Here is a 12,500-nt window from a genome sequence, read left to right as displayed (position 1 = left end):
TTTGGTGATTTCTCGTTCTAGTTCCATTCTGCACTGCACTGTGACTGTTGGGGGGGGGAGGGGGGGCTGTGACAACTCCTCAGCTTGATGGAGGCATGAACTCCATTTTAATCTCACTTATGCTTTGAGATTGATATTTGAGTTTAGTTGTGAGCCCCTCCCCCTAACTGTGTGGCCCCTCCTCCTAACCGTGTGGCCCCTCCTCTTAACCATGTTGCCCCTCCCCATAACCGTGTGGCCCCTCCTCCTAACCATGTTGCCCCTCCTCCTAACCGTGTGGCCCCTCCTCCTAACCGTGTGGCCCCTCCTCCTAACCGTGTGGCCCCTCCTCCTAACCATGTTGCCCCTCCTCCTAACCGTGTGGCCCCTCCTCCTAACCATGTTGCCCCTCCTCCTAACCGTGTTGCCCCTCCTCCTAACCGTGTGGCCCCTCCTCCTAACCGTGTGGCCCCTCCTCCTAACCATGTTGCCCCTCCTCCTAACCGTGTGGCCCCTCCTCCTAACCGTGTGGCCCCTCCTCCTAACCGTGTGGCCCCTCCTCCTAACCGTGTGGCCCCTCCTCCTAACCGTGTTGCCCCTCCTAACCGTGTGGCCCCTCCTCCTAACCGTGTGGCCCCTCCTCCTAACCATGTTGCTCCTCCTCCTAACCGTGTGGCCCCTCCTCCTAACCATGTGGCCCCTCCTCCTAACCGTGTGGCCCCTCCTCCTAACCATGTTGCCCCTCCTCATAACCGTGTGGCCCCTCCTCCTAACCGTGTTGCCCCTCCTCCTAACCGTGTGGCCCCTCCTCCTAACCGTGTGGCCCCTCCTCCTAACCATGTTGCCCCTCCTCCTAACTGTGTGGCCCCTCCTCCTAACCATGTTGCCCCTTCTCCTAACCGTGTGGCCCCTCCTCCTCCCCAGCTTCATCCTCCAGCTGGGCGACATCATCGATGGCTTCAATCGAGGCCTGGGGTCGTCTGACAGAGCGCTGGACGCGGTGCTGGCAGAGTTCAGCTCTGAACCCCTGCAGGTTCACCACGTGTGGGGAAACCACGAGTTCTACAACTTCAGCAGGAGCCAGCTGATGGAGTCCAGGCTCAACAGCTCGCCGCGGGCCGGCCGCTGCGGCGCCGACATCTACGCCTACAGCTTCAGCCCGGCGCCCGGCTTCACGTTTGTGTTGCTGGACGGCTACGACGTGAGCCTGCTGGGCGTGGACCAGACCAGCGAGCAGTACAGCCGGGCCCTGAAGTGGATCAGGAAGCACAACCACAACCAGGACCTGAACCAGCCCCCAGGTACGGTGTGTGTGTGTGTGTGTGTGTGTGTGTGTGTGTGTGTGTGTGTGTGTGTGTGTGTGTGTGTGTGTGTGTGTGTGTGTGTGTGTGTGTGTGTGTGTGTGTGTGTGTGTGTGTGTGTGTGTGTGTGTGTGTGTGTGTGTGTGTGATTCCTCCAACACGCTGAGCTCAGTCGCTCTCTCAGCAGTAGTTTTCCCTCAGTGTAACACGTGGTGATGTGTGTTCCAGCCCCGTGTGGCGTGCAGCAGAGGTTCGCCATGTTCAATGGAGGCTTCAGTGAGCAGCAGCTCCTCTGGCTGGACGCTCTGCTGTCCAGAGCCGACGAGCAGCGAGAGCGAGTGACCGTCGTCTGTGAGTCCATCAATGTTTCCTCCACATAACAGGAAGTCGGTGAGCATAAGGTGTCTGTTTGACCTCTGACCCTGTGTTTGGTGTGGACAGGTCACCTCCCCGTCCACCCGGCCGCCGCAGATCCAGTGTGTCTTCCCTGGAACTACGAGGAGCTGCTGAGCACGCTGCGGGCCCACAGCAGCGCCGTGTGCTTCATCGCCGGGCACGAGCACGACGGAGGATACCACTGGGACCCGGAGTCGGCCGTGCACCACCTGACCTTAGAGGGCGTCATCGAGACGCCGCCGGACAGCGACGCCTTCGCCACCGTCTCCGTCTACGAGGACAGGATGGTTCTGAAAGGGAACGGGAGGGTCGCCGATAGAGAACTTCTGTTTCCACGGTGACACAGTGAACGGAAATGTCAAGAGTAAAAGCCGGTGGGGATTTTAAAGACTGGGAGTTTAGGAATATAATCAGGGATCAGCTGGATGTTTCTGTATGACATCATCATGTAGTGTCTGTAATCTGATTTGAAGGAGGAGGAAGGACTCAGAGTTTGATCAGAGGATCAACATGTCGCTCTGTTTACGTGCAGCTTCACTCTGAATGAGGCAATAACATATAAACATTCACTGGAGTAAGTCGTTTTCCTCTTTGTTGATGGCGGTGCGTTCAGGTGCATGTAGCACAGCCTCATTGTGACACACTGACAGGAAACGAACTATTTGTGATGTTGCACTTTTTTTTTTTTAGAAATTCCATTATTTTATTCATGCAAAGCTGCTTGATGTAAAACACTCAATAATAAAAAACACCACCAACTGCTTTCTGTCCTGCATTCATGGGTAAAGAAAAGGAGGAAATGTGAAACCGGAAGTGAAAAACAGCAAGACGTATTACCAATTTATTCTTGTAACATTTCGACTTGAGTCTTTTTGATTTCCCTCCGTGTTTTCAAACAAACAGGTCAGAGCCGAGAAGTGGCGTTTCCCACAGCACGTGAAAGCAGCACCGGCACAGACGTGGCTGCGGTGCAGATGCTGCGTTCAGGTGACGCAGGAGGCGAAGTGACACTACGCTGCAGCCTGAGCGCCGCTGCTGCTGGGATCCAACACAACAATGGCGACTCCCAGACCTGACAGCAACTCCCTCAGCAGCAACAGCAGCGGCACCGGCGGCTCCACGACGCATCAGTTCCAGCAGCAGACACTGAGCAGCATGCAAGGTGAGGCCCGCTGCGTTCACGTGTTCTGGCTCCGCTCGGCCCGTTTGAGGAGCGCAGATGTAGCTAGTAGCGTCCGCACGAAGTGGAAGGCCGCCGGCAATGTAGGAGAACGAATAAACGTTTCCGGTTACGCGTTTCAAACTAAATTCGTCTCTAAGGTTTACAGCGCTACTCCTGGCACCATGAACGGCGAAAAGAGGTCATTGTTTATAATCTTTAAATTGGCAACAAACAGACCGTTTATAGACGACATCCAGATTCACCTGTGGTGTGTGAGTGAAACAGGGACGTGTTTTCAAATTGACTGACACTATAGATGGACGCAGGCCACCTGTTGTTCCTGTGGAATCAATCTAAATATGCCGTTTCCATCTTAATCGATAGCGTGATTGGATGAAGCGCCACATGTCGGCTTGTACGTGTGTACTATAGAAACGTTTTATTTCCAAGGTACGCCTGCTGTGTTTCCGGTGACATGCTGCCTTTGTGCCGCTAGCTTTAAGCAGCTATCAGGCTAGCAGGGAGCCGGAGTTAGCCGCAGTTAGCCGCCGAGTGTCCGGCCTGTGGCGGCGCCGTGCAGCTCTTTAGCCTCCATTTCGCTCCGTGTCGCTTTAGTAACATGAGCGAAGCCCGCAGCTCCGTGAAGACGCTTTAAATGAGCGGCCTCCCAACGACGCGTTAGCATGAGCTAGCAACATCATCAGCTAGGCCTCAGTGCAGCGTCTCTGCCCCTCAGCCAGGCCCCGCTACTCTCCACGTTACTCCTCTAAGTTACTCCTCTAAATATTATAAACCTTTATTTTATTTTAATGTAACCCTGACTTTACTTTAGCTCCTCAGACAGGTTTACTACTTTATTATTCTGCCGCCATCTAAACGCCTCTAAGCTCCATTATCGGACACAAAGTCACTCAGCCCGTTAATAAAGTCAAACATAATTATGATTCTGCACAAACTGATGGAGGTTGTTGTCAGTAAAGCTTCGATGTGTTTATATGTTTAATATAGCTTTATCTATCGTCCAAAGCTTCAGCAATCAACCAAATGCATCACATATTATTTTCTCTAAGATACAGCTGCTTTTACTTCATCTCGTAGAAGCAGGACTTTATATTCATTATTATTATTATTATTATCATCATCATTATCATCATCGTTATTATTATTATTATGTTCACTATTTCCAACCTCTGTTCGGACAAGCACGTGATTGGTTGAGTCGCTGTCATGTGACGTCGCATTTCTGTGGGTCATGCCGTAAGTTTAAGGCTCAGTAACTCTAAACATGTCAACACTGAGTGTGTAACTTCATCAGTCTCTCTCCTGTTTCATCTGAACCTTTCAGAGTCCAACACCTGCTGGAGATGTCAGAGTGAGACAGGTAAATACACCGTCTCACACCCCACAGGCCTGCTGCTCCTGTCTTCCTGCTCCTGTCTTCCTGCGCCTGTCCTCCTGCTCCTGTCCTCCTGCTCTTGTCTTCCTGCTCCTGTCCTCCTGCTCCTGTCTTCTTCCTCTTCTTCATCAATTCTTGCATCCTGCTTGTAGCTTTACTTGTTGAGAATGCGTCCATGCGTCCTCCGATAGGCCACGCCCCCTCACATCACTCAGAGAGAGACATGCATGTAAACTTAGTGTCTGTCTCTTGACCTTCCATAGGTCAGGTTGCCCCCCCCCCATGCGTGTGGTGGCGTGTCTTGTCTCTTGTCTCTCTCGTGTCTCTTGTGTCTCACCTCTCGTGTCTCCGTCCCTGCAGGGAAGCGTAAAGCCCTGAAGCTGAACTTTGCTAACCCGCCCGTGAAGTCGACCTCCAGGCTTCCTCTTCATCCCACGCCGCCGTCCTTCCAGAACCCTCACATGTGAGTCTAACACTAAAGTAAACAAATGAAAACTGCTAGAGAAATGCTTGAAGCTGAACTTAAATATGGATGACGGTCAAGATGCTGCAGTGAGGCACGTCTGCTCCTCTGTGGGTCTCATGTGGGTCTCATGTGGTTCTGTTGTGGTTCTTGTGTGGTTCTGCAGAGAGCGCCTGCGGACGCACAGCATCGAGTCGTCGGGTAAGCTGAAGATTTCTCCAGAGCAGCATTGTGACTTCACGGCTGAGGACCTAAGGGACCTAGGGGAGATCGGGCGCGGGGCGTACGGTTCCGTTAGCAAGATGGTCCACAAGCCCACGACCCAGATCATGGCTGTCAAGGTGACGCACCCACTTCCTGTTTCCTCTCAGTCAGCTGTGGTCATCATCAACACAAGAAACAGACCAAAGGCTCCTAATGCAACATATATGCAACATACATGAAGAAGGATCCAACCATGTTAGAATGACCTGTTTCATTCCAAAGAGAGTGGTGGTGTGTATAAGTGTGTGTGTGTGTGTGTGTGTTTCAGAGGATTCGCTCCACGGTGGATGAGAAGGAGCAGAAGCAGCTGCTGATGGATCTGGACGTGGTGATGAGGAGCAGCGACTGTCTCTACATCGTTCAGTTCTACGGCGCCCTCTTCAGAGAGGTGACCTGCATTACACCACACAGCTGCTAGCTCATCTGTGCATCTGTGCTGTCTCTGACTCATCTCTGACTCATCTCTTGACTGGTCTCTAACTCGTGTCTGTGACTCGTGTCTGTGACTCGTGTCTGTGACTCGTGTCTCTGACTCGTGTCTGTGACTCGTGTCTGTGACTCGTGTCTGTGACTCGTGTCTGTGACTCGTGTCTGTGACTCGTGTCTGCGACTCGTGTCTGTGACTCGTGGCTGCGACTCGTGGCTGCGACTCGTGTCTGTGACTCGTGGCTGTGACTCGTGTCTGTGACTCGTGGCTGCGACTCGTGGCTGCGACTCGTGGCTGCGACTCGTGTCTCTGACTCGTGTCTGTGACTTGTGTCTGTGACTCGTGTCTGTGACTCGTGTCTGTGACTCGTGTCTGTGACTCGTGTCTGCGACTCGTGTCTGCGACTCGTGGCTGTGACTCGTGTCTGCGACTCGTGTCTGTGACTCGTGTCTGTGACTCGTGGCTGTGACTCGTGTCTGTGACTCGTGGCTGTGACTCGTGTCTGTGACTCGTGGCTGTGACTCGTGGCTGTGACTCGTGGCTGTGACTCGTGTCTGTGACTCATGTCTGCCCGTGTCTGTGTTTCAGGGGGACTGTTGGATCTGTATGGAGCTCATGTCTACCTCATTCGACAAATTCTACAGATATGTTTATTGCACATTAGATGAGGTCATTCCAGAGGAAATCTTAGGCAAAATCACGTTAGCGGTGAGGAAACGCTCCACTGTGACACTTCACACCAGTCGCCATGGAGACAAGGTTCCAAGTGACTGTTGATGTTTTCTTTTGTCCTCAGACCGTTAAAGCACTGAACCACTTAAAAGAAAACTTGAAGATCATTCACAGAGGTGAGTTTGATTCTGTGTGTTCAGACTTGTGTCATCGAGTCATCGTGTCATCGTGTCATCGTGTCATCGTGTCATCGTGTCATCCAGCCTTCTCTTCTCATGTGGAGCTGATCTGTACCTGTGTGAAGTCTTCAGGGTCAAATGTCCTCTGTGTCCTTGTAGACATCAAACCTTCCAACATCCTGATGGACAGGAGAGGAAACATCAAGCTGTGCGACTTCGGCATCAGCGGCCAGCTGGTCGACTCCATCGCCAAGACCAGAGACGCCGGCTGCAGACCCTACATGGCGGTGAGCAGCTTCACCCAGAGCAGCGTTCATACGTGTGCACGTGACAGAAACACTCATGAGACAGACAGGAAGTCCACTGCAGCAGGGAGACTTGATTGGGCCTCATGAGTGTCAGGGGGCTGCAGTGTGTCCCTGCTGGGTCCATCATGTCCTGTTGTCTTGTGTCTTCCAGCCCGAGAGGATCGACCCCAGCGCCTCCAGGCAGGGATACGACGTGCGTTCAGACGTGTGGAGTCTGGGCATCACGCTGGTAAGACTCGTCTGTCCTCACACACGGACGCTGGCGTGTGGAGGACAGACGTGTGACGGCGCTCTGTGTCTGTCCTCAGTACGAGCTCGCCACCGGCCGCTTCCCTTATCCGAAGTGGAACAGCGTGTTTGACCAGCTGACCCAGGTGGTGAAGGGCGAGCCTCCTCAGCTCAGCAGCTCAGAGGACAGACAGTTCTCCCCCAAGTTCATCAACTTCGTCAACCTGTGGTGAGCTCCCGTCCCGTCTACAGGCCTCTTGCTCAAAGGCTGAGGCAGCAGAGTTCATTCATGTCTTATTTCCTTCCAGCCTGACAAAGGACGAATCCAAGAGGCCCAAGTACAAAGAGCTGCTGGTGAGTTCACCTGCTCCTCCTGCTGCCATGGCAACGCTCTGTTAGCGCTCAGCTGCGCACACACACACACACACACACACACACACACACACACACACACACACACACACACACACACACACACACACACACACACACACACACACACACACACACACACACACACACGTGTCATTGTCTTCATAACCTGAAGCTCCGCCTCCCCTCCTGCAGAAACAAGCCTTCATCCTGATGTATGAGGAGCGCTTTGTGGACGTGGCGTCCTACGTGTGCCGCATCCTGGATCAGATCCCGTCCTCGCCTGTCTCCCCCATGTATGTGGACTGATGGAGGAGTGAGTGTGTCGGGGGGGGCGGGACCAAAGACTGAGTGGTGAGGCGAGGACGCAGAGACAGTTGGACCAGGCGTCCTCTCACACGCCCCCCCCCCTCAGACAGACAGCACATGTCTCACATGTCTCCGTGGACACGTGACGTGGACACAACGCAGAGCAGCTCGTCTGTCTGTGTGAGAGTACAGATCTGGTATACACGCATGAACACAACACAAATGAGACGAGCAGAGGAGGCAACACGTATGTTCACCTGCTGACATGTACACACACACACACACGGTTTCTGCTTTAATGTTTTGGTTTAATATGCAAATGTGAGGGCATCTGGACGTGTGTGACGTCCAGCTGCTGCTCCTCCTCGTGTCCTTGTGTCCTCGTGTCCTCATGTTTCTGTACATAGATCCTCTGATCTGCTCTGATCCCTTTGACAAGTTTGATTTTCAGGGAAGTTAGCGTCTGAACTGAGAGACGCTGCTCCTCTGTCAGTCTGCTCTGTGTGTCGTCGCTCCATAAAGAGCAGACTGACAGAGGAACAGAGGTGATGAAGATGAAGGTCAGGACTCACTTAAAGCTTCAGCTGGTAACATTTAAAACAAAACAAAACATTTATATCAAAATTGCTGAAATCCACATTAAACTCCTGGACTAAAACCCATTCTGCTTTATTTCACATGCTAACACGCTAACACGTCATGGGAGCTGAGGTCTGAGTCCTGTAGAGGGCCCCAGAGAGGTCTGAGTCCTGTAGAGGGCCCCAGAGAGGTCTGAGTCCTGTAGAGGGCCCCAGAGAGGTCTGAGTCCTGTACAGGGCCCCAGAGAGGTCTGAGTCCTGTAGAGGGCCCCAGAGAGGTCTGAGTCCTGTAGAGGGCCCCAGAGAGGTCTGAGTCCTGTAGAGGGCCCCAGAGAGGTCTGAGTCCTGTAGAGGGCCCCAGAGAGGTCTGAGTCCTGTAGAGGGCCCCAGAGAGGTCTGAGTCCTGTAGAGGGCCCCAGAGAGGTCTGAGTCCTGTAGAGGGCCCCAGAGAGGTCTGAGTCCTGTACAGGGCCCCAGAGAGGTCTGAGTCCTGTACAGGGCCCCAGAGAGGTCTGAGTCCTGTAGAGGGCCCCAGAGAGGTCTACAGAACACAGCATGATATTTAGATCAAACCCCTCCCTCCTCAGTTTGAGTGATTGATCTGAATGCAGTTTATTTCTCAGCTTCTATGAAAGATCCCTTAAACCCGACGCCCTGCTGGTGTCTTAAGTAAACACTTATAAAAGCTCTGACACGCTAACAAACATATTAAAACTTCACTGTATAAATAGAATCAGGAGCTCCGATGCTTCCTGTCTGCGTCACTTCCTCTTGTTTGGTCGGTGACTTGGCGAGCGACTGGACTGACACGGGTCGACCTTGATGTGGACGAAGAGCGAGGCGGGCGAGAGGCAGGAGCCGTCCAGCTTCAGCAGCCTGACGTGACGGTTACCTTGGAAACAGCAGAGAGACATCCTGTCAGACCCTCTGCTGGGTCACTGTGGTATTACAGGCTGAGTCAGGAGGGTCAGGGGAGATTGAAGTTACAATAAAAGAATCAACACTTAAATGTTAGATAATGAAAGAAGAACATGGAAGGAAAGGTCGCAGCATCACAACGTTCATCAGTCACATGGTGTACAAATGACTGGTTTCATCTTCAATCAGAACAGAAGTTTTTTTGGGATTTGTGTTGGGGTCATCATATGATGACGTCACAGCTTTAAAGTGATGACATCATTAGTCCAGCAGACTGCCTGTCCTGTCCCAACACCAGGTGACCACTAGATGACAGCAGAGACCAAGGAGCCTTCAAAGTTTAACACTGTAGGACCACACACACACACACACACACACACACACCTGTGCGCAGGCTGTTGAAGGGCAGGGTGTACTGTCCCAGGAAGTCGTTGCTGGATGTGTAGTCGTGGTCCTCCACCATGAAGCGGACCAGCGCCAGATCGGGAGCGTGCACGGTGAACTTGAAGGTACAGTCCCACCGAGGGTTAAAGCCTGAGAGCAGAGGGGCCGTCACACACACACACACACACACACACACACACACTCTGTAGCTTTGTCATCACGCTGTTGTTTACCGTTGTTGTCCACGCGATGCGTCTTCTTCTTGTTGTTGTCTATAGGGACGCCGTGAAGCTCCACCCACACGTGAGGATCCACGATGGAGCTGGGTTTGTCCCACTCTGGTCTGGGGAGCTGCTGAGCTGAAATCACCTAGGCAACAACAGCAACAACCGTCTCAGCGTCTTGGTCACGGCGGCGTCTCGGCGTCGGCGAGCGTTTCTTACCTTCACGGTGAGCAGCAGGGGGCGGTGACCCGGACCTCCGCCCACGTTCTCCGGGTTGAAGGCGGAGTCGGGCTGACACATGAAGGGAGGCTTCAAGATGAAGCCACACCCCCCGTTAGACAGGAACCGGCCCTGGTTCAGGTCCATCTGCTCACCGAATGTCTGGAAGTTCAGCGCCACTGGACAGAAGGAAAAGCAAAGACGGAACTTTTACAGCTGGGAACGTCACACACACACAGATCCATGTCCAGGTGGGACGGAGCAGGAAGAACACCTGAAACACCTGAAACACAGTTTAGATGAAGACAGTGAAGGCAGCAGGAGCAGCATGTGGGAGGAGTCTGAGCCAGCTGGGACATGACGGCTACATGCTGCTCCTCTTCCTCACTCATCTGCAGAGCTGCTCACCGATCTGGCAGCCGGCGTTCCACATGTCCTGAGGGTTGTAGTTGGAGGACTGCAGGCGCTGACCTGACGGGTAAACACGGCTCAGCTGATGGCTGTTGTGACGCACAAACTGGATCCCTGCAAACAATTAGAGATCAATCATGAAAATGCATCAATTATCAAATACTGCATGAGGGGAAAGACACACGTACACACACGTACACACACACACCTACCTGACTCTTTGGCGTGTCTGAGCGCTTCACTCTCAGAGAAAGACGACATGTCCGTCTCTCGTCTCCTGGTTGGGTTGCAGTCGAAGCCTTTGAAGGGAACGGAGCGAGTGTAGACCACCAGATCAGACAGCTGAGGACTCAGCTTAGACACGGAGGGCTGAGAGGGACACACACACACACACACAGTTGGGTGGTTGAGCTGTTTCCATGGTGACCTGGGTGTTTCTGTTGTACTTTGACTTCTGCATCTCTAAAGTTTAAACAATTGAACTTTTCATGGTTGTGGTTCTTCTAGATGTTCAGATGTTCTTCTTCTCTCCATTAGTGTTCTGTAACATGGGGACATCTGCTCTGAGATGTTCTCCAGAGGGAAACATCTACACATCCTCAGGTGCCGGTCACCTTGGTGTTCCTCACCTGCTTGTCCTCCCTCCTCCTCCTGGGCCTGCTGGACTCGTCCTCTGAAGAGCTCAGGTCTGAGGCGCTGGACGAGGCCTCCTCCTCGTCCACTCGCTCCTTCTTCCCCTTCAGCAGGATCTTCCCCTTGAGATCCTGAATGCACAACGCAACAATTTATATAGCACACACACACACACACACACACACACACACACACACACACACACACACACACACACACACACACACAGTTATGTTCCAGTGTGTGTGAGTTCCCTGATCTCTTCCTCCTTGTGTGTTTTGTCCCTCTTCCCATCTTGTTGTGGTCATAAGGAACCCAAACTGCTGCTTCTCTGTCATTACAGAGCTGACCTGAGCTGACCTGAGCTGACCTGAGGTCCCAGTTTCATGTGAGGGGCTTGAACCTCCCCAGTCTGGGGCCCTGTGGATGTTTGCGTACCTCAGGAGACGGCAGGCAGTGGGGCTCCAGGCCCTCCAGGGGCTCGGTGAGCAGCTTGTCCCCCAGGATGGAGCGCAGGTGTCTGGCCATGACGGTCTGCTGGTCCACAGAGCAGTGGTTCTCCAGGGACAGGATCAGCGGGTACAGAGACGCCTGAGGAGGACGGAGAGACGCAGATGTGTCTCCAAGTACCCGGTAGAATACGACAGCACCTTTTCAAACACTGATGGACTCGTTCTCACTTTGAAGGCGTACTCATTGATCGTCTCAATGACTTCAACAAACGGCACTTTGGAGGTGAAGGTGTGTCCGTGGTAGATGACCGGTTCTCCTCCGTCTCCGTCCCAGCAGTCCAACTCCACGCAGCGACAGCCCCGACTCAGAGCGCTGACAGAAGGTCGGGAGAGATGAGAACATGTGATGAAGAAGTGAAACCAGCTGGAGCTATGACACAGCTGCTGTCCCGTGTGGAGACAGGTGGGGGAGTGGCTGTAGGTGAGGACAGGTGGGGGAGTGGCTGTAGGTGAGGACAGGTGGGGGTGTGGCTGTAGGTGAGGACAGGTGGGGGTGTGGCTGTAGGTGAGGTTACCGTATGTAGGTGAGGTTACCGTATGTAGGTGAGGTTACTGTATGTGGGTGAGGTTACCGTATGTAGGTGGTGTTACCGTATGTAGGTGAGGTTACCGTATGTAGGTGAGGTTACCGTATGTAGGTGAGGTTACCGTATGTAGGTGAGGTTACCGTATGTAGGTGAGGTTACTGTATGTAGGTGAGGTTACCGTATGTAGGTGAGGTTACCGTATGTAGGTGAGGTTACTGTATGTAGGTGAGGTTACCGTATGTAGGTGAGGTTACCGTATGTAGGTGAGGTTACCGTATGTAGGTGGTGTTACCGTATGTAGGTGGTGTTACCGTATGTAGGGCTCGGTGCTGCTGTCCCCCGTCACCTGGTCCTTGGTGAGGTAGGTGTTGTGGGAGGAGGAGATGAAGTAGTGAGCCAGCGGCTGCTTCATGTCCTGGTACACTCTGCCTTGTTCCGAGTCAAACACGCAGTTCTCCTTGGACAGCATGTACATGGTGAAGCCGTTGCGGGTCATGAACTGGTTCCTGCGAGCTGCGACCACACAGGAGTGAAGGACAAAGACTGATTACTATTAACCCATTGAAGGCGTCGGTGTAATCATCTGTATCATCTGTGCGGGCGCCCCTACACCACTCGTTGACTTCGTAGGTGAGGAT

The 12,500-nt window shown here is 53.0% G+C and overlaps 3 protein-coding genes across 3 annotated transcripts in view; 2 read left to right on the top strand and 1 right to left on the bottom strand.

Moving 5' to 3' along the window:
* adprm (ADP-ribose/CDP-alcohol diphosphatase, manganese-dependent) overlaps positions 1–2,431 on the top strand; it is a 3,030-nt gene extending 599 nt beyond the window's left edge. Inside the window, exons 2-4 of the mRNA XM_076140509.1 lie at positions 904–1,280; positions 1,509–1,631; positions 1,722–2,431. Coding sequence (XP_075996624.1) covers positions 904–1,280; positions 1,509–1,631; positions 1,722–2,017 — 796 coding nt within the window. The 3' untranslated portion in view covers positions 2,018–2,431. The remainder of the gene's footprint in view (positions 1–903; positions 1,281–1,508; positions 1,632–1,721) is intronic.
* Positions 2,432–2,640: 209 nt separating this feature from the next.
* On the top strand, positions 2,641–8,114 carry LOC142990665 (dual specificity mitogen-activated protein kinase kinase 4-like). The gene is made up of 12 exons (XM_076140512.1): positions 2,641–2,838; positions 4,184–4,219; positions 4,595–4,697; positions 4,864–5,038; positions 5,230–5,349; positions 5,977–6,096; positions 6,185–6,236; positions 6,399–6,526; positions 6,699–6,776; positions 6,856–7,004; positions 7,084–7,129; positions 7,343–8,114. Exons 1-12 carry the CDS (start codon positions 2,733–2,735, stop codon positions 7,454–7,456), a joined length of 1,227 nt encoding a protein of 408 aa, XP_075996627.1. The 5' UTR covers positions 2,641–2,732; the 3' UTR covers positions 7,457–8,114.
* A 23-nt stretch (positions 8,115–8,137) lies between these two features.
* Positions 8,138–12,500, bottom strand: part of LOC142990664 (1-phosphatidylinositol 4,5-bisphosphate phosphodiesterase delta-3-A-like) — a 7,964-nt gene continuing 3,601 nt past the window's right edge. Inside the window, exons 5-16 of the mRNA XM_076140511.1 lie at positions 12,473–12,500; positions 12,174–12,375; positions 11,504–11,648; positions 11,262–11,414; positions 10,805–10,954; positions 10,403–10,559; positions 10,188–10,304; positions 9,780–9,958; positions 9,570–9,705; positions 9,337–9,486; positions 8,822–8,926; positions 8,138–8,553 (exon numbers count right to left, since the gene is read on the bottom strand). The exon at positions 12,473–12,500 is cut by the window's right edge and continues 198 nt beyond it. Coding sequence (XP_075996626.1) covers positions 8,138–8,553; positions 8,822–8,926; positions 9,337–9,486; positions 9,570–9,705; positions 9,780–9,958; positions 10,188–10,304; positions 10,403–10,559; positions 10,805–10,954; positions 11,262–11,414; positions 11,504–11,648; positions 12,174–12,375; positions 12,473–12,500 — 1,938 coding nt within the window. The remainder of the gene's footprint in view (positions 8,554–8,821; positions 8,927–9,336; positions 9,487–9,569; positions 9,706–9,779; positions 9,959–10,187; positions 10,305–10,402; positions 10,560–10,804; positions 10,955–11,261; positions 11,415–11,503; positions 11,649–12,173; positions 12,376–12,472) is intronic.

The sequence above is a fragment of the Genypterus blacodes genome, unplaced genomic scaffold (genome assembly GCF_046128005.1).
Source record: "Genypterus blacodes isolate CSIRO-AG114 ecotype Tasmania unplaced genomic scaffold, CSIRO-AGI_Gbla_v1 ptg000642l_1, whole genome shotgun sequence".
Classification (NCBI taxonomy): Eukaryota; Metazoa; Chordata; class Actinopteri; order Ophidiiformes; family Ophidiidae; genus Genypterus; species Genypterus blacodes.
This window is presented reverse-complemented; position numbering and strand designations above follow the sequence as displayed.